Genomic DNA, 22178 nt, shown 5'->3' with positions numbered 1-22178 from the left:
TAATGGTCAGTAATATGTTTTATTATCATTATTTACTAAAGAAAAAATAAATACTATACATTAGCAGCAAATACATTAGCAAACAGTTCAACTTATTAAAATTAAAAGCTATGATAATGAAATAAAATCAAGCTATCAAATCTCATTAGCCGTTTCTTCACTGTATAACTTACACATTCTGATTAAAGAGCAACGAATGAATCTCTTATTTATTTAGATTTTTTTATTTTCAATACATTAAATAACAGGTGTCACTTTAAAAATGCACAGATCTAACAGTATAATGAAAGCTTTCGAATGCTTTCCTAAATTTTTATGCTCATTTAGGACAAAATTAGTTGTTTTTGAAAAAAAACCCACCAAGATCGACATCTTTAGATATTATTATTATTATTAATTATGTTTATCTGTTCAAACACGCACCCAAAACCCAGACTTTCACTCCGCTTCAAATCGAATCTGTTTAGGAAACAGCATCTATTTATCACTATGGAGCGCATCTGACAGTCACACACCACTATATGACTGTTTTGTTAATTGCATATGAAGGGGCTACGGCACCTGTAATGAAAAGAAAGGGAATCCTGCCATTTTTATATTTATTTCAAAGTGTTTTCATGCCTAAATAAAGTGAAAGCACAGAACATATTCGCATTTAAGAGCAAGGTGGCGGCCCCTGGTGGTTCAGCGGTATGGGTTGCTTATAGGGAGGATCGGCTCTTTAATGTTTATTTGCCACCCTTCAGAGAAAGACTGAAAATACGGGAGAAAAACAGGAAAATACTTTTACAGGAGGATAGCGGGATAGAACTGTTTAATACGGGAGAATCCCGGGAAAAACGGGAGGGTTGAGAGGTATGTCTTAGATGAATAAGCAAATTCAAGAGATTAAAGGTCCCATGAATAAAAAATTGGCATTTTTATTCATGTTTAACATAATCTCAATAAAAAAAAGAAAAGAAAAGGCAGGACATAGAGTAGACCCTCCTCTTTAAAAAAAAACAGCCAATTGTGCTTCGTTTTCATCATAGCTCTGCGAGTGAGAGTGGTTGAGAGCAAATGAGTAGCTTCTTGAAAGGGGTGGGGCATGTCAGATACTAGATAGCATTTAATTGGTCAAGATTGACCAATTAACGGCCACATCCATATCATTCTGCAGCCCAAGACCGTTTACTCACTGAAGCTAACCAGAGTCTAACCACTAGTCAGTACCTGAATGGGCTTCTACATGGGTAAACTAGGTTGCTGTTAGCGGTGGTGTTAGTGAGGCCAGCAGGGAGCATCAACCTGCGATCTGTGTGAGTCCTAATGCCCCAGTAAAGTGTGTAATGGGTGCTGCCTTTCAGATGAGATGTTAAACCAAGGTCCTGACTCTCTATGATGATGGCACGTCTCGTAAATAGTAGGGGTATAACCCTGATGTCCTGGCCAGATTCCCTCCATTGGCCCTTACCCATCATGGCCTCCCAACCATTCCCATGCATTGAAGTGGCTTTATCACTGTGTCTCCACTCCATTTATAGCTGGTGTGTGGAGAGCGCACTGGCGTTGTTGTCCTGTGCTGTCGTATCATCCAATTAGATGCTGCACACAGGTGGTGGTGTGGAGAGACTCCCCTCATTGTGCTTTGGGCGTATGGGCATACATAATAAATGCGCTATATAAATACACACATTACATTACATTACATTACATTTTTTACAATTACATTACTTTTTAAAAAAAACATTTCACTGATTCTTAACAGTTTAGCGGAAGTTGTGGCGACGCAGTGGCGCATTAGGTAGTGCTGTCACCTCACAGCAAGAAGGTTGCTGGTTTGAGCCTTGGCTGGGTCAGTTGGCATGTCTGTGTGGATTTTACATGTTCTCCTTATGTTCGCGTGAGTTTCCTCCGGGTGCTCTGGTTTCCCCCACAGTCCAAAGACATGCGGTACAGGTGAATTGGGTAGGCAAAATTGTCCGTAGTGTATGAGTGTGAATGGGTGTTTCCTAGAGATGGGTTGCAGCTGGAAGGTCATCTGCTGCGTAAAACATGTGCTGGATAAGTTGGTGGTTCATTCCACTGTGGCGACCCCGCATTAATAAAGGGACTAAGCCGAAAAGAGAATGAATGAATGAATAAACAGAAGTTGCTCCCATGATTCTTGCGAAGCATCATGGGGTGTATGAAATGGGTGGATAACCCAGGTAAATGATAACCAGGGATATCAGTAGGGCCACACGGAAACTGCGCGCGCAGAATTCTGCAGATTTTCCACAGAATTACGCAGATTTTTTGCCCATCATTAATTCTGTTTATTTACTTGAGTAAATGTGTGTAAATCTATATTTATTCAGTTTTTAAATCAATTATTGACAGTAATATTATTGACTAATATGAAAATGTTCATCCCATTTATGTACAATGCAGTTTGTGAAGTAATATTTTCTGTCTTTTTGTAGATATATTAGATGAGAGACTTGCTTTGTTTACCAAATAAAGTGGATCTTATTGGATTTGCATTTTAAACATTAAATAAAAGTTGAAAAGGTATTACTTTTTATTTCATATATTAAGGTTTTAGTTATGATACTCCAAAAATAATTACACAGACATTTTTTTCAGAAATAGAAATAAATGTCCGCAGATTCCGTCTGGCCCTAGTTATCAGTAGGCCCACACGGAATCTGTGCACACAGAATTCCGCAGATTTTTAGCCCATCATTGATTCTGTTTATTTACTTGTGTAAATGTGTGTAAATTCATATTTATTCAGTTTTTTAAATAATTTTAGTAATATTATTGACTAATATAAAAATGTTAATATAATTTATTCACAATATAATATTATCAGTCTTTTAGTAGATATATTATATAGAAGACTTGCTTTGTTTACCAAATACAGTGGATCTAATTGGATTTGCATTGTAAATACAAGTTAAAAGGTATTACTTTTTAGTTCATATATTAAGGTTTTAGTTGTCATACTCCCAAAATCATTCCGTAAAAATCCGCAGATTTTTAACAAAATTCTGCGCAGAAATAGCAAAAAACGTCCGCAGATTCCGTCTGGCCCTATCAGGCTTAAAAATGGCAGAAAAATAGTGCAATGAGTTAATTTGTCAATCCTTTTAACTGCTTGTATCTTTAATTAAATTTTTTTTACCTAAGTATTTTGGAGCCCAGGCAGCCATTCACACAGAACACATCTTTGCGTTTAAAAACATGAGATGTTGATGTTGTTAACATGTTAACGTCAAATAAAACAGTAGTCATGACAACTTGCTACTGTAAACAGAAGCTCACAACACTTGCCCCGCCTCCCGAGTTCTTCTGATTGGTCCACTTCTTTAGAACTGACATTAATAAGCGGCGCTGCGTGAAAAGATGAAACTCTTTGAACTTGACAATGCATTTTAAAAACCTCATGTGTGAGACACTGCAAAAGATGTTCATTAAGCACAGAAAAATAAAGGAAAAGTAGCGCATTTAAATGGAAAGCGTGTTCTGTGTGAATGACCCCTAAGTGTGTTTTTTTGTGTTGCAGTTTTCCTGTGATACGCAGAGGCTGGTGGACTGTGTAGCAAAGCAGTTGAACTGGTCTTCAGAGATGGTGACTCCTTGTATCATTCACAACATGTCTCGATCTGTAGCCGATGGCCTGAGTATTTGTCCCAACAACACTCCCTCCTGCCCCTTTCCTGAGGTAAAACCATTGTAGAAAAGTGTCATTTGCTTGGAAATGATTTTCTCTACATTTATTTAACATCTTGTAAACTTTATGGGCACTAAGGATCCCAGTGGGCACATTGATGTTGAAACGACATCAAATCAAGCATGATGTCAAAGAATACGTCAAAAATGCTAATCGATTTGACGACAAAAGTTTGATGTCTATTTGACATCTACATATTGATGCCATATAACCAAGACATATAACAAAAGAAATGTTTTATTTATTTGAAAGCTTTAAATTACAAATACAAAATGGATGTAAACTGCCTTGATGTCAAAACGACATTAAACTGACATCTAATGTTGGTGTCAAAAAATGTGTCAAAATTGGTGATAGGACTGTAATTGTGATGTGTTTTGGACGCCAATGTTAGATGTAAACTTTCTTGTCATTTTGCCATCAACAGAATCGATTTATATCAAATAAATTAACATTTTTGACATGGTTTTTGACGTGTTTTATGTAGTTTTGACATCAAGAGATTATCTGCTGGGATAATCATCAGTATAAGGCTCTATGATTTCTGTGATATGGAAGATGCAGACAGGATCCTGTCACAGAGTTTGTATTAATAAATCAAAAGTGGTGCTGTACAAATAATCAAATCACAATATAGACTAGTGCGTGTGAATATTAAACCACAAAAACACCATTTAAATATAAAATACATGCATTATTCTTGTTTTGTGCATATGTGTGAAGGAATGATGCACTACAAACATTCTGAAGCAAGTGTGACATCTGCAGAGATGCTATTATAAAAGCTTTTACTATTTTATTTGTGGAAACCTATTGTCACACCCAGAGATGGGCAAAAATACATTGAAATGTATTTTAAAATAAAATACCAAATACCTCTCTTTTACATGTATCAAAATTAACTACAATATACAGCAGCCACAACAAGCATCAAAATAAAATACTTTGTATTTTGAAAATACTTTAAAATCTTCACAAATCTTCCTCAATAGGCATATTCAATCACTCCCTTTACCATTAAACTTATTTAGTGAAGCAATGATTAATAACAACAGCTTTTCTCTGAGCAAGTTTAAGTCAGCTTCTCTACACCTTATTCACCTCTACTGTACACGATGAGGTATTCATAAAAATGTAACTCGTGTTTCTCTTTGAAATTAGTCTAGATTTTGTACAAATTTTTATACAGAAAGTCCTGTCTTGAAGATGATCTCTTTAATCACTGTAAAAACCATTTAATGCAGATAATGAGCTGAAATGTAGTACAATATCTCTTGATTGTGAAAATGGCCACCATCAGGGGTGTTGCTAGACCCAATTTACTGGGGCACGTGCCCCAGTAATAGCATTGAGATATGAATTACTTCATATGCAAGTGTATTTATTAAGAGTGGTAATTCTGAAATAAAGCTAATTCTCTGCCATGTGTCAAGTCTAAGACAACGGATTATTCTATAAAACATTTTTTTTTTTGTATTTTATTGAATTGTCTATAGAATTTCATTCAAGTGAAATTAATATTTATGCAAAAGATTTCTTAAATGATCTTAGCATCACTCCAGTTGTGTCTTAACATTACACACACATATATTATTATTATTATTATATTTTTATTTTTTCTTTGTGGGAGGAAAGGGGTGCGTGCCCCAGTAGAGCTTTATGTCTAGCAACACCCCTGGCCACCATCTCTTAAAAGTCTTGTGTTTCGAAATTTTTGCAATTGACATCTTCAATACTCAATGTAAAATCATGATTTCTGAAAACTTCTTAAATCTCCAGTTTTAGTAATTTCCATAAATCATGTTGTTTTTTTGCTATTGTACTAAAAAAACACAATATAAAACATATTTAAAAAAAAATAAATAGCTATCTGTTTTTGCTGTCATAAAACCTGAGTTGAGAGTTTTTGACCAGTCTGTACATTAGTATTATTAAATATTTTTGTTTCATATTGATTAACTGTGCCAAAGTTTGTAATTAACTATACAAAGCACCTGTAGATCAGATGCTGGCATTTGAAACAGCCAATGACGTTTTGTAGGTATCTGTAAGACTTTTTATTGTTTGTCTTATTTTAGCTTGCCACAAAATCTACCCCTGCTATTTGTCTGTTACTTTGTTTATATGTTATGCATCATTTCCATCCTTACTTCAAGCATTGATCAACTTCTTCAATATTAATCACTTTTCTAGTCTGATCTCAAGCCTTGGCAAATAACTGAGAAAGCACCACTTTTAAAAGCCACATTTTTATGATGTCATCATGTTGACAACTTAAAAAGTATTATAAAAATGCAAAAATACAAGACACTAAAGTATTTTGATACAAAATATTGAGCCATTTTCATCAACGCTATCAAATACAAATTACAAAATACTATTTTGTATTCAAGAAAATAAAAATGAATAAAATAATTAGACCCAATTTAAGGAAGGATGAATGTAAATATAAGAAATGTAAATAAAATAGAATGAAAACAATTCAATTTTTTTGTTAACTTATATTTTTACCTAAAAGTGAAATCATTAAACTGTATAAAAGTTCAGTTGTAAATGTTTATAGAAGTTACAATTCATCACCTTGGAATTATAAGATTCTATCGGAATGATTAAGGTTCATTCTGAATGATTTTGAGTTATTGAGCTTCAAAGTTTTTGCATTCCATATAGCAAACCGTATGTATGTAACATTTGTTTTTTAAATAAAAAATCTTAAAATGTAAATAACTTATAAAAACACATCACATAATGTAAATAAGTTGTCATTTAATAAGAATATGTCAATAATAGAACCATATCATTCTAAAGTGACAAATTCTTTACTTCTAATCAAAGTATGTAATGTTGTGATTCTCCTTGTAGCCCATAATGTTTAACTTTTATTTGATGCAAAATTAAAGTTTGAAATATTTTGTTTTAATTTACATAATATGAAAGTTACTTAATATAAGTTACATAATATGGGGGCGTCACAGTCGCTCAGTGGGCAGCACAATTGCCTCACAGCAAGAAGGTCACTGGTTCGAGCCCTGGCTGGGTCAGTTGGCGTTTCTGTGTGGAGTTTGCATGTTCTCCTTATATTCGCGTGGGTTTCCTCTGGGTGCTCCGGTTTCCCCGACAAGTCCAAAGAGATGCGCTATAGGTGAATTGGGTAAGCTAAATTGTCCGTATAGTGTATGTGTGTGAATGAGAGTGTATGGGTGATTCCCAGTGTTGGGTTGCGGCTGGAAGGGCATCCGCTGCGTAAAACATATGCTGGATAAGTTGGCGGTTCGTTCCGCTGATTAAAAAAGGGACTAAGCTGAAAAGAATATTAATGAATGTATGTTAGATAAAATGTGTGTGTGTGTGTGTGTGTAATGGTATATTTATTATGTACAGTATATATAAATACACATATGTGTGCAAATATTTAAGTGAATGTTTGTTTATATTTAGACATAAAATATATATTTATATAATACAAATTATAAAATATATAACATTAAATATCTATGAAAATAATGTTGTTTTGTATAATTTTTATGTATGTGTGTATATTTACATACATTATAAATATAACACACACACACACACACATATATATATATATATACACACACACACACACACACACACACACACACATATATATATATATATATATATATATATATATATATATATATATATATATATATATATATATATATATATATATATATATATATATATAACCATAACTGGGAAACACACTTCTGGAACTAACAATACTGAAAAAGTGATCAGAGACACTAATATACGCAATAGTAGTTTTCTGGTTTCTGGTTGAACACATTACCGATATACTCCGGCAGGATATGAACACACTGTCTTCTGTCTGTTTTTCAGTATTTCAGCTACAGTGTGCTGCTGACGCTGCTGGCCTGCTCGGTGTTTCTGCAGATCAGTAGTATAGGGAAGCTGGCTTTAATGCTGCTCATCCAGCTCACCTTCCTGCTGCTTGTGGAGTGGCCAGAGGTGGCGCTGTTCGACAACGCAGACCTCTTCGTCACTGCCAATGCCCTGTGAGTACCACTGCCAGCCACTAGAGGGCAACAAAAGCCTTCACTTCAGAAGACCCGTGGCCTGTCGATTGTGATTTTACAATAGCAGTATCATAATATTAGTGATAATACTTTTAAATACTCTTAAATGGGTTTAAGATAAGATATATTATTCTTGTTTCTGAACATACTGATATTTACAAATCATTTTATATAAAATTGTGGCATTAATAGTGATACTTAAATGGAGTTTTAATAAGTCATCAAATGAGTCTTCTGAATATGAACTGAGCTGACAAGATTATTATTATATAAGTTACTGTATGATTACATTGACATTTTAGTGAATGTCTTCTGTAAATGATGCTGCAAATATATTTGATATATATATACAGTTGAAATATATTTTATATATACAGTTGAAGTCAGAATTATTAGCCCCCCTTTGATTTGTTTTTTCTTTTTTAAATATTTCCCAAATGATGTTTAACAGAGCAAGGAAATTTTCACAGTATGTCTGATAATATTTTTCTTCTGGATAAAGTCCTATTTGTTTTATTTCGACTAGAATAAAAGCAGTTTTTAATTTTTAAAAACCATTTTAAAGTCAAAATTATTAGCCTCTTTAAGCTATTTTTTTTGACTGTCTACAGAACAAACCATCATTATACTTATATAAACTAATAACTTGACTAATTACCCTAACCTGCCAAGTTAACCTAAATAACCTAGTTAAGCCTTTAAATGTCACTTTAAGCTGTATAGAAGTGTCTTAAAAAATATCTAGTCAAATATTATTTACTGTCATCATGGCAAAGATAAAATAAATCAGTTATTAGAAATGAGTTATTAAATAAACAGGGGGGCGAATAATTCAGGGGGTTTAATAATTCTGACTTCAACTGTATGAAAATATACTGTATGTCTTTTTATTATATAAAGCCGTAGTACACTTTGTTTTGATGCTTATAAACTATATTTCATCTTTGACATTGGTATTTGAAATTAGATTTTATACTATAGTTTACACTGTAGTTATTAACAAAACTGATCAGTAATAATTACATTAAAAAAAAATGATATTTCTTGTTCCCTGTGGGAAACATGGTTATATTCAGTTTTGCCTGATTGGGTGTTTTCCCGCCCAATTGTGTGTGGTTTTGAATTTGATTTCGCAGGGTAAAAAAAATGGCACAGGCTAGTTGACAAAATTTGGGGAGTTTTGAAATGTAAATTTTATATGCAATTTATTTAACAAAACATAACTGTGCTCCTACTCCATTCAGTTAGTAGCGACCAGTGGCTAGCACAAACCGCGTGAGTCTCAAGCCTTAGACCGGCCCACTTCAGTTCATAACTGAAGATATTAAAATAACATAATTTCCAATTCAGTACTTCACAGTGAAAATTTAACAGTTAACTCAATGTAATGTTAAACAGTATCAGAATCTATTTTCTGTAAGAATTAGTGCTCATAAATATCCAAACCTTGAAATGAATAAAAAATAAATAAATAAATAAACACAAAAAAATATTAAGCTTTATGTTTAAAATAAAGAATAAAATTAAATATATTGAATTTTCTAATGACACTATCATGTCTTTTTTAAGGTAACAGCTGCTTTATAACTTCAAATGTTTCATAAATATGAGAACATTAAAGAGCCCCTATTATACATGAAATAGGGTCATATTTTGGTTGTAAGAGTCTCCAACAACAGTCTAATATGCATGCAAGGTCAAAAAACGTTTTCATTGTCTTATAATCTGCATTTATTTTTACCTAATTATTCCAGTGACTCCCATATAAATCGTTCAGCGATTCATTTGTTCCCAAACCCCCCCTTAGCGCGAAGCTAATCTGCACTGATTGGACCAATGACAGCCTGTTGCAATTGGTCGACACTGACAGCGTTCAGCGTGAGACAGTGTGAAATGCCCAGCACAGCTTATCAACAATATAGAAGTAGTCAGAGTGCAGAGTGTATGTGTGAGTCTCCCGTATTTCAGACCCATCTCCAGCCACCCACCCATTTTGTTATTTATCCTGGAAAACTCCCGTAATTTCAACCACCCGCCACCCGGTCCTCAGCATTTTGGTACGGTCTATGAAACACAACTGTGGTTGCCAACATTGGTATAGGATTCGATTGCAGTGGCCGCCCGAAACACGCTTCATAGCAATTACTAACACCATAGTACACAGTACCCTGTTCTCACCAGTGTTATCCGGGACGGTGCGTCCAAAGGGGTGACCTAGACAGCCGCCTTGGGCAGCAGAATAGTGAGGGTGGTGTCCACGAACCCCCTGGTCCTCACTTTCATCCACGACACCCACCCCCTCCCTCCTGGTCCTCACTTTCATCCGCGAACTGGTCCCTTTCTTTTTCACTCGGGTTGAGGGCGGCATGATCGCTGTTCGCCAAGAGTGCCAGTTCAGCTTGCTCCGGCCCTGGGTCTTATTCTAACACCTGACCCCGAACCTTCTCCCCGATTTTCAGGGACAGATGTTGGTAGCTATGTGTATGCAGTAAAACACCAGCATATTGCTTTATTCTTAACCATGACACACATTCAGTATTAATCCACACAGCAGCAAAAGCTTTACTACTTTGAAACTTGACAAGCCGCACGTGTGTAAGAACAGCTGACGATGGCAGTAGCAATGACAAAGGGCAGTGGAACGTGAGCTCACAAATGCATTTAAATCCGTAAACAAAGCCACTCGCCTCGCGTTTTCAACGTGGCATTAAGACGCGATATGAGAATATAAAGAGTTAACCAGATACAGTACAAGCAGTCATAAGTAACAAAACAAAATTAAATACATAATTTGCAAGCTAAAGAAAACAAGGAGGCAACCATTTTAATTGCACTTACTTATACTTTTGAAATAGAGGAAGAAACTGGTCCATGATCCATGTACTGACATAATCCCTTACATTAATAGTTTTATCTGATCCTTCCTTTAACAAACAGCTGACGAATCCTCCGTTGTGTGTAGATTCCAGAAGCACTCGAACAGCACAAGGCGGGGCTATAATGCTGAGGTATTTTTGCAAAAATAAACCTTAACCACTGACTGTTCACAGCTTTATCTTTGGGTAGAGAAAATAACACTAACTTTCCCTCACACTTCCAATAATATCCAGCTGAGCACAACGTGACTTCATTCAACTGGCGTCTGCTACAGTGCGTGTCTAGCCTCTTTTTCTTTGCTACTGTGTTGGGTGGGGCCGCAGGTTTCAATTTTCCTGGGTTTGCGCTCGCAACAAGTGGGCGGGGCTTAAGTATCGTATCCACGTCACGCTGAAACGGCTAAAGACTCGTTATCAAGATGATTCATTTGAAGTACTAGGGGTCGACTCTTTTATAAATGAATCAATAGTTTTAAACACTGTCTACTTTCAGATTTAAGCCTTTGCTGGATATTTCACTTCACTTAGAGCTGTGTTACACACTACATGGAAGGTCATTCTCAAAAACCCATAATAGGGGCTCTTTAAAGTGTAGCTAAATCTCCAACACTATTCTTTTAAACATCACAAATAAACACAAATAAAGAATAAACGAAGTATTGCACTGTTATAAACGGTGGTTTGTGGACATCGTTGGTTTGCACTGCTCCTAACTCGCTTAATATTAACTCACTGGCCGTTTCATCGTCTGCATGTGTTGCTGTACTCTTGCTGCTGCTGGTTTTAACGAGAAATGTACTCAGCTTAGTTTGCCCTGGTCAGTTTCTAGAGCTATCTTTTTTAAATTCTGGCCTTTTCAGCACCACCTTTTGCGATTTTTAATATCCATTTTTCATCTCTCACGTATCTCTTAAATGATTTTGCTGATGAGCAACTTGCCGCTGTTGGAGTCGAATAATAATTATGTCATCATTAACCTGCAGGCTGCATTTTGCTCATAGGGCTGCGAGAAAATAAAAAAAAAGAGTGAAGCTGCTATAAAATAATGAATAAAAAGAGTGAGGCCATGGTTAAAAAAATGAAATAATAATAAATTAATTAATTAATGAATAAAAAGTTCGACTGCTGAGACTGCAGGCAGCTAGGGACACCAGCCCTCGCTGCCAAAAAACAGACCGATCCGGACCTGCCGATTAGCCAATCCAGGCCTGGCCCACTCGCAAGAAGAGGAGAAGAAAAGTTGTATTAAAATCTGACTTCCCAGACAAATCCGACCCCCCTTCGCATGCACGTGCATCACACAGCGCCTGCAGTTAAACTCACAGCGGTTTATCATGACACTTATCAATAATTTTGTCCGCAATTGATAGCTAGAACAAACATAGAAGTATTGTCTGCTTGACAAGCAGCACCCAATTATGTTTGAAAGAATTTAAAACGCCAAATAGAATAAGTTTACACTCCATTTTGAAAGTAAAACATACTTTAATAGGTAGTGTAATGTACACAACATTAAGTGCAGTGTGTGGTGAGAGGGGGTGGTGTTTCGATGTTATCCGGTTATGTTGTGCTTTTTTGACTACTGGTATTCCTAACTGTATGGTTAAAATCAGGACAGTTAAAATAACTAGGTTAATTTCGATTTAAATAAATTAAAATTAAATAAAATATTAATCCAATTTTTTTTGTTTTTTTGTGTGCGTTTGGGCGGGTTTTGGACAGCTTTGGGCTGGAAAAAGTCGGCTTTATCTGGCAACACTGGTTATATTATTTTTCATTTTATTGATTTTGTGTCTCTTTGTATATTTGTGTATAAAATAAATGTTGTAATATTAAGAGTTCTTGTGAATGTGCACTTTAACACTGAATTTTTATGCATATTTATAATTATGTGAACAAGTGTTCTTTCTCTTCTCTTTTAGTGTTTTCAATGAAACTCTACTATGGTGAGATCTACATTCATCTTTTACGCTTCACAATTCAGTTTGTTTTCGCAAATGCAAAAAATATTGAATCTTCATGGTTTTCACACAGGTCCAATTTCAGTACGACTACTGAACAGTGGTATGTATTAATAAATAAATGTAATTATTTAATATTTTTAATTTGTTTTCATAGTATTTTAATTGATTTTATTTTGGTTTTAATGTTTGAAGTTAATTTCTGAATCTTTGACCGTATCTGTGTGCTGTATTCTGTTACATCCATCGTGCTGAGATGTGAATAATTGATCCGTGTGGCTGATCTGTTCTCTCTTGTTGCAGCACTTTCAGGGTGACTAAAGTGTCCCTAAAGGTCATGACCCCAGTGATCCTCACTGTATTTGTACTAGCACTGTACCTACATGCCCAGCAAGTGGAGTCAACAGCCCGTCTAGACTTCCTTTGGAAGCTTCAGGTCAGTATTTGAATAATGCCAGCCTAACATAAAAAATGAACCTCTACACTGCATTGATTTTGCTGGTGTTAATGCATGATAATAATATTTAATTCAATTCAAGGTTATTTGTATAGTGCTTTTCACTCTAATTATTGTTTTAGCTTTACAAAAGGTGCACATTTTTGAAAAGATAAGATTATTAGTTACCATAGCTTTATTAGTTACTAAAAACTTTAAGTAATTAACTAGTAACATAGCTTTTAACAGTTAAAGTTCTAATATATAAACATAGTTAACCTGCAGTTTTATAGCAAATAGGTGATGTCTCTGGCCTCGTTTACACTGCCAGTTAAATTTGACCCAATTCCGATTTTTTTGCTCATATGTGACACAGATCTGATCTGTTCTATGACCATGTAAACATGAAAAAAAATCTATGCATTCGGATTTTCAGAGATCAGTTTCAGGCCTCCTTCATATGTGGAGATAAAATAAAATCATGTAAACGGGCAGATCGGATTTATCAAGGCTATCTGTTTTGTACTTTATAAAAATTGCAATAATGTGATACTTCTGCGAAGTTTAATGAAGTAAAAGGAAGAGTGTGTGTGTGCTCATCCTAAAATTTCGAACCCACTGTTCTTCTTTAAATCCCACAACAATTTGCAGACCTGAGATCTCTCTCGTAGCCAGAAATTTCTTTTGAATGGTGGAGGACACCAAATATAAACCAAGCTGCGATGAAGACCCTTTCCCTCCTCCTCAAAATCATTTTAAAGTTGGATGAACTTCGCATATTTCGCTGAGCTAAAAGCAAGACAATTTCTTCCATCATGGCTAGTGTGGCGCAGATGCTTAAACCCACCTTTACGCATGCTTGACATCGTAAATTGTGTGGCAAGTGTAAACACATGAATCAGATATGGGTCTCAATTAAAAGAACGTGTTAACAGACAGGCAAAAAAATCATATAGGCAACAAATCGGAATTAGGCATCAAGACCTGACAGTGTAAACAAGGCCTAAGTCAATATTGAAGTGTGTTTGTGTATTAACTGTATGTGTTTTCCTTGAAGTCTTCGATGTTTGGCATCATCTTTTCACAGGTCTTGAATCTCACAAATAATATCAACAATGTGCAACAGTTTGCTCATAGAAACCATGCAGAATGTTTGAATTTTAAGGGACACTATTAAGGCCTCAGCAATGACATATATTCAAACATAATCCGGCCAAAACGAAGTTCGTTTTGATTTTGTTTCAGCAGTCCGAAACAGCTGACCAAAGTTACATTTTTGGGGGAGTTCGTTTTGGCTTCTAAACGGATTTGAGTCCATGGCAATTACATTCTCAGTGGGTGTGTTTTGGAACTCCGGCTTCTTTGACATAATTAAGTCTAATCTCATATTAATTCATGGAGGTCAGAAAGAAAAAAGACATCCAAAACAACAACACCAAATTAGCCACATGAATAAACTGAACAGTCAAGAGCTAGGAACCACTGCTTTAGTGTCATGTTGTTATTTGGGCATGAAAAAGGTTCACGAATTAAATACAAAATGCAGTCATTCAAAAAATAAGTTATTTCCTGTGTTTTCCTAACAACATATATTTGAATATCTTGAATTTGAATAATTGACTTTGAGTTGAGTTGTTTCAGTTGAGCGTGTTCATTCATTCATTTTCTTTCAGCTTAGTCCTTTATGCCTCATTCACACTAGCAGTGGCTTTGTAGCTGCCTGTAGCTCTGGGTGGCGATCTGCTGCAAATGCAGGTCTGTGTAGGTCTATACAGCACAGAGAATACAACCGGCCTCTGAAGGAGCTGAGAGAGGATCACATGAGCTTTTCTGGTGCTGCTATTGGCTGTCGCTCTTCATTTGCATGTACTTGAAGGATTCTCAACTTTGTAGCTTCGCTCAACACGCTCACCTGGTCACCAGCGGTCGCTGTTGCTCGTATAGATGGAGGTCGGCAGATATCACTCTCTCTGTTGAAATAAACTGCTGCGAGTCATGTGTCACTCATAATGTGAATGAGGCTTTATTTATCTTGGGTCGCCACAGCGGAATGAATTGCCAACTATTCCGCCATATGTTTTACACAGAGGATGCCCTTTCAGCCGGAACCACTCATACACTCCCATACACTTTCGCATTCACACACTGATACTGTACACTACGACTAATTTAGCTTACCCGGAGCTCTCGAAAGAAACCCACACTCAGTGCTAACCACTGAGACGGCCTAGTAGTGCGTGTTGTCTTGTCACTTTATTCAAGTGACACTGTACATTCACACAAATAACCAACATCATGTGAACTTTTCTTTTCTGTACTTTTGACATTACCTTGTATTTGTCAGTTGGTACAAACCGAAATGCACACATTTCTTCTCAGTCTACCTACCCAGATTTTTACATTTTTTATTTGGAGTTTAAACTGACTTTCAAACACATGTAGATATTTGATAAACACATGTTTTTTTGTTGTTCCTGGAGAAATGTTGGTATGAGCTGTAAAGGTGCCGCCCTCTTTAGGAAAGGGGAGGGGAGAAAGCAGCAGATTTGCATTTAGGGTGCGTATCTGTCGAGACGTTTTTCTCACGCTGAGTGTTATTTTCTGTTGTTTGCGTAACAACTGTTGGAGAAGTACTCCAAAATGAATATTTTTTATAAGGATACTGACATTTTCAGCTCCCCCTTAAAGAGACACACACAAATATAGCACACTTTTACATCTTGTAAAATGGCCACCAAAGGATCCCTCTTTAAATGTGCAATCTTGTTTAATCGGTTCCTCCACAGGCCACAGAAGAGAAGGAGGAGATGGAGGAACTTCAAGCCTACAACCGCCGGCTTCTCCACAACATCCTTCCCAAAGACGTGGCTGCGCACTTTCTGGCCCGGGAGCGGAGAAATGACGAGCTGTATTATCAGTCGTGCGAGTGTGTGGCTGTCATGTTCGCCTCCATCAGCAACTTCTCCGAGTTCTACGTGGAGCTGGAGGCCAACAACGAGGGAGTGGAGTGTCTAAGGCTCCTCAATGAGATCATCGCTGACTTCGATGAGGTTAGAAAGGCTTGAGATTGATATTTGAAGATGATCTTATGTTATAACAATGCTTTGTTTGACTATTATATCTACTGTTCGGAGCAAGTTTGATTTTTTTTTTTCTCGTGTTCGCAAAGGGCAAATAAACCCACAACAGTAATATTATGAATTATTATTATAAGTAGCAGAACAATTAAAGAGCCCCTATTTTGCATTATAAAAGGTCATATTTTGGTTTTGGGCTCTCCAACAACAGGCTGATATGCATTCAAGGTCAAAAACACTTTCATTGTCTTATAATCTGCATTTATTTTTACCTAATTACCCCAGCGAGTCCAATATGATTAGTTCAGCTATTCATTTGTTCCCAAACCCCTCCTTAGTCCGATGCTAATCTGTGCTGATTGGACTGATGACACCCTGTTATGATTGGTTGACTGTGTTTAGTGCGAGACAGAGAGAAATGCTCACCACAGCTATGAAGTAGCAGCCAGAGAGTAAGTGAGAGCCCAATGCAGGAATGCAATGCAGTTAAACACCAGCATATTACTCTACTCTTAAAGCTAACCCCAAGTAATAACAATGACACACATTCAGTATTAATCCACACAGTGGCAAAAGTTGAACTATTTTGAAAATTACTGCACCATTTGTGTGAGAAACAGCTGATGGTGGCCTTAGCAAAGGCAAACAGCAGAGGATCACGAGCTCACAAACGCATTTAAATCAGTAAATGAAGAAGCACGCGTCACATTTTCAACGTGGTTTTGGATGTAATATGTCAATAGCCCATAAATATTTAATCTGAGAGATACAGTACAAGCACTGATCTATAATAGATATGTGATTACAAGCTGCGAGGAGCGATTTTACAACTTCTAACACACAATTAAACACATATTTTGCAAACTACACAAAACGAGGCAACCACTTTAATTACACTTATATGTTATGATCCGGAGGAAGAAGAAACTGGTCCATTTGAACTGTAACAATTACTGACAACGTCCCTGTCAAAGTCTCATACATAATAGTTTCTGCTGCTTCTTCCTTTAATAGCAAATGGCTAATGAATCTCACGTTGCAGTGTAGAATAAAAAAATCAGAACAATTACAGGAACAAACACAGCACTAGGTTGACTATACTGTGATGTTGTTGTGAAAATTAACTTTAACTCTTTATTCCCCGCAGCCGAATCTCCATCTGTTAAGTGAATGTTAGTGTCATGATCAGTCTTGTGATCCCCCGAGTTTGCTAGTGTCTGAAGGGAAAGGTGCATTCATGTTTTACCGGACCCAGCATGTCATATTTGGTGATGTACCGAATTGACGTCAATGCGTTCAAGTAAAAGCAAAAGATTCAAACCCAACTCGAATCCTTTATTCGACTTTGAGTCGACTATTTCGTTAAAGAATCAATAGTTTTAAACATGGTGCACTTTCAGATTTAACCCTTAGCTGGATGCTGTCATTCACTTAGTGCTGTGTTACACACTACATGGAAGCTAATAGGTTTAAAAAACCCATAATAGACGCTCTTTTAAAAAAAATCTGTTTTGAAATGTGATTTATTTCTGTGATGTCAGAGAGGAATCGTCAACATCACTATTCCAAACGTGATTTTCAGTCATTTTAACATGCTGATTTGGTGCTTGGTAAACATTGAAGCCTTGGTGAAGCCTTGATCACGCCGAACACGCTTTTTGCATTGCATTTTTAAAAAGATTTACTTATGGTGCTATCGTTTTGCACACTGCTTATGCACCCTGCTTGCCTTGCGTGTGCTTGCAGTTTAAAAAAATTTAACTCAGAAAAAGCATGCTACATCAGTCGGGTCTTTTTCAATCTCCAATTAAATGAAAGCAGAGGCAGGGTTTCCGTTGAGGCGACAGCAGTGTTTGTGTTATCAAGACGACTACAGAGAGATTTAAAAATGGACGAGAGACTTGTGGTCGCCGCTTCGAGTTATCCGGAGCCGTATGACTTCACAAAGCTTGACTATCACTATATTATTTAATATTACAATTCTAAGAGCAACGCTCGTTAACAATACGCAGCTGATTCAATCGTTATTTAGCGACAGAAAATGCAAAGCACACTTCTTTTTTTCTTGTCAACAAAACCTCACTTTCACACCTCACGTTCTCAGAACAAAAAAGCATGTTTGGTGTGATTGGCATCCAATGTGAAAACATTTTAAAGATTGTTTATGAATATAAAGTTTGAGTTAACTTTATCAGCATTTTTTATTGAGCAAGTCAAAATTATTATTAGTTTTATTTATTTGTTTTATTTCAGCTAGAATAAAAGCCGTTTTATTTTTAAAAATGCATTTTAAGGTTAATTTTCTGAGCAATATTTGTTTTCAGTTTTTTAAAGAACAAACCATCGTTATTACTTGCCTAATTACCCTAATATGCCTAGTTAACTTTATTAAACTAGTTAAGCATTTAAATTGCACTTTAAGCTAAAAATATTTAGTAAAATATTAATTACTGTCACCATGGCAAGAAATCAGTTATTAGAAACGAGTTATTAAAACTATTATGTTTAGAAATGATCCTTTGAAAAAGTTTTCTTTCTGTTAAACAGGAATTGGGGAAAAATATACAGGAGAGCTAATAATTCAAGAGGGCTGATAATTATAACTTCAACTGTATAAAAGAACACATAATCTGAGAATTACTCATAGCAACCTCAAATGGAAAGGATGGAACTTAATTACAGGGACAGTTCACTCCAAAAAAAGGAAATTTACTCACTTTTTACTCTCCTGCAAGTCGTTCCAAGCATTTATGAGTTTATTTATTCTGTTGAACACAAAACAAGGTATTTTTACAACATTCCATTCTGAAAACGTAGCCCTATATACATTTCAGGTCAATTAATACAATTGGTTGGGTTTAGGGAAGGAGCGGGGTGGGTCAGTCGATTGGTCAGTCATTCAGTTAGTCAAACAGTAGGTTGACAGCGGCCTCTTGTGGATTTACACGAGAATAGCAGGCACGAATGGCACTCGTTAGAGAACACAGTGGCTTCTGGTGGATTTGTGAAAACAAAAAGTGCAAAAAACATAGCTCCTGGGTCGTATTTGGCGCGCTCCAGAAATGTATATAGAGATACGTTTTCAGAATGAGCCTGGTTGTACTTTTAAGAAAGCTTTAACCATTAACTGCTCAATGGTTACAGATTTCCAGCTCTCTTCTAAACATCTTCTTTTGTGTTTAAAATAGAATAAACAAAACAGAGTAAAGAAACTCATGAAAGTTTGGAACAAGTGAGAAGTGAGCAAAACGGCTATGTCAGGTCAAAACAGACCTGAATGCCTTATGTGTAACTTATTTTGTTAACTGACACCAAATGTTGAAATGCTAACATATAATCTTAAATCATCACATGTCTTCTCCTCTACTGCAGATCATCAGTGAAGATAAATACAGGCAGCTGGAGAAAATAAAGACAATTGGCAGCACCTACATGGCCGCATCAGGCCTCAATGACTCCACATATGACAAGGAAGGCCGTTCGCATATAACTGCGCTAGCCGACTATGCCATGCACCTCCGCGAACAGATGAAATACATCAACGAGCATTCCTTCAACAACTTCCAGATGAAGATTGGTGAGTCCACTGATTATCGCCTTCTAGACAATTTGAAAAGATTTGGTCTGTTGAATCAAAGTCATGTGCTGCAACCACAGGTCATGCGTGTGTCTTAAAATTAACATAAAATTAAAATAAAACAAAAAAAGCACCTGAAAAAATACTTATGTGTAGTAATAATGAGATGACACAAAAAGAGAACGTACTGAACTACTGAAACATATTTAATACTTTATACTGTATAAAAGGCTTTTTTGGTGATGGCAGCTTAAAGACCACTGTCATATGGAGATTGAAGTCACATGTAGGGCTGGGCGATATGGCAAAAATGCAATATTGATAATAATTATCCATATTGAAGGATATTCATATATATTTTGACATTAGTTGTTAATGCTACCAGATTTAAACGAGTACCTCAACAATAACTGAATCCACAAAAAATTTGAGGGTCCACTAAATCAGTGTTTCCCAACCCTGTTCCTGGAGGCACACCAACAGTACATATTTTGTATGTCTCCCTTATCTGACCCATTCGTGTCAGGTTTAGGGGTCTTTTCTAATGTTCTGCTGAGTTGATTCAGGTGTGTTTGATTAGGGAGAGGTTGAAAATGTGTACTGTTGGTGTGCCTTCAGGAACAGGGTTGGGAAACACTGCACTAAATAATATAACATTTTCTGCCGATAAATTTTCTGTGGCCGAAAATTTAGTACATCTCTAATAAACACACTTTTAGATTTCCATTGTTACACATTTCTGCTGTGTGATTGGCTCTGAGAGGAATATTGAGTAAAAAAGTTTAGAGCCTATCATTGTCATTGACATAAATTTTATCATGATTCAATATATCGTTTATTGGCCCAGCCCTAGTCACATGCATTGCTCAGATGTGAGTTTTTCACAGACTTTAACAGAGTGTAAAAATCTTGATGGTTCTGTGGGTCTCGTCTATCAAATCTGAGCTTTATTTTGTATTTTCTATTGGATTCGGGTCAGCTGACTGGCTGGGCCATTTTACAGCTTGATTTTCTTTCTCTGAAAGGGTTTGAGAGTTTCCTTGGCTGTGTTTTGGATCATTGTCTTCCTGAAATGTCCACCCTGGTTTAATCTTCATCATCCTGCTAATGCAGGTGTTGGACTGAAGCAGCTTGTATTAATGTACAATGGCGAAGGGCAGAGGGTTGCTGAAGAACTACTAAAAAATTTCAGCTGCTGTCTGGGCTTTCACTGCCATTCTACAGCTCCCTTTCTTCATGTGTTCAATACTTTTTCCCTGCATAATTTCATTTTATTATGCATAAGTTCATTTGTAAACTAATTAGATTTGTTTTCTTTGCATATATGGATTTCTTTGGTTGTTACCAACATCCGAGAACATTTCAAGTCAACAGCACCTTTAGAAATATGTTTTCTGAAAAAATGATGTGCTCAATTCTTAATTTCTCCACATACACTGTATGAGGCACAAAATAATTCTTTTTAAAAATGAAAACAAAATAAAAATTGATAATGATGATGCCACTGAATAGTTCTTCAAAAATGACACATCTAGCAATGAAACATGAAATTGTATGAGTAAGTGAATCATTTAATGAAATGGAAATTAAATAAACTTTTTCATTTAAATTTAAAAGTGATTATGCTGTGCACTGATGTCACTAAACATTAAAAAAACACACACAGTAGTGTCAAAGTTTATTTGCATCTAATTCTTTCACAATTTGACACCATTATCATTCAGTAAAATGACCTTGGGAAATGTCTTCTAAAATGATTATTTATGAAATAAAAAGCAACACATGGTGTCATTTAAGGTTTAAAAACTGCTTTCAAACACATAACTATTCAGAAACATTCATTCAACATTATTCATGACTGGAACATTAATTGATAATGGACATGTTTTAAAATCCTATAAAGCCAATATGAGTGATGAAATGTGATTGTTTGTATGTGTGTGCAGGACTGAACATCGGGCCAGTGGTTGCAGGTGTTATTGGAGCCAGGAAGCCCCAGTATGATATTTGGGGAAACACAGTAAACGTGGCCAGTCGGATGGACAGTACAGGAGTCCCAGACCGTATTCAGGTAAAGTTGAAAGTCTCACAATAGCTCAGTTTACATGAACAACCGAAATCAAGCTATTTATCTTATTCTGAATAAGATAAATAATGTTAAAGGCGTTTAAATGTGTTGCTTTTAGAATAGTCCTGTCATGTTACAGGTTGAGATGTTATAGAACGATTATTGACACACATCACTACGTTCCCAATCAACACCATCCAACCCTTCAGAATTGTATGCATCGACATACAGTTCATCTTCTTTATGTACCATTTTCAGTTTTAGGTGTTTCTTTTTTTCATTTTTCGAAAGCAAAAGTGCATTTAATTATATGCCAAACAGATTTTAATTCTTTTTTAAAGCTGCTTTAGAAAATATAAAAAGCAAATAAGTTTACAGCATAACAGAAACAAGCCTCAAAAAATAAATTAAAAGGAATG

General features: G+C 35.9%; 1 protein-coding gene across 1 annotated transcript in view; it reads left to right on the top strand.

The window, feature by feature from the left end:
• adcy6a (adenylate cyclase 6a) overlaps positions 1-22178 on the top strand; it is a 147029-nt gene that overhangs the window by 117231 nt on the left and 7620 nt on the right. Inside the window, exons 16-23 of the mRNA XM_056448653.1 lie at positions 3530-3688; positions 7568-7743; positions 12563-12586; positions 12675-12704; positions 12905-13037; positions 15824-16087; positions 19487-19691; positions 21638-21762. Of these exons, the coding sequence (XP_056304628.1) occupies positions 3530-3688; positions 7568-7743; positions 12563-12586; positions 12675-12704; positions 12905-13037; positions 15824-16087; positions 19487-19691; positions 21638-21762 (1116 nt within the window). The remainder of the gene's footprint in view (positions 1-3529; positions 3689-7567; positions 7744-12562; positions 12587-12674; positions 12705-12904; positions 13038-15823; positions 16088-19486; positions 19692-21637; positions 21763-22178) is intronic.

This window comes from Danio aesculapii, chromosome 23 (genome assembly GCF_903798145.1).
Source record: "Danio aesculapii chromosome 23, fDanAes4.1, whole genome shotgun sequence".
Lineage (NCBI taxonomy): Eukaryota > Metazoa > Chordata > Actinopteri > Cypriniformes > Danionidae > Danio > Danio aesculapii.
This window is presented reverse-complemented; position numbering and strand designations above follow the sequence as displayed.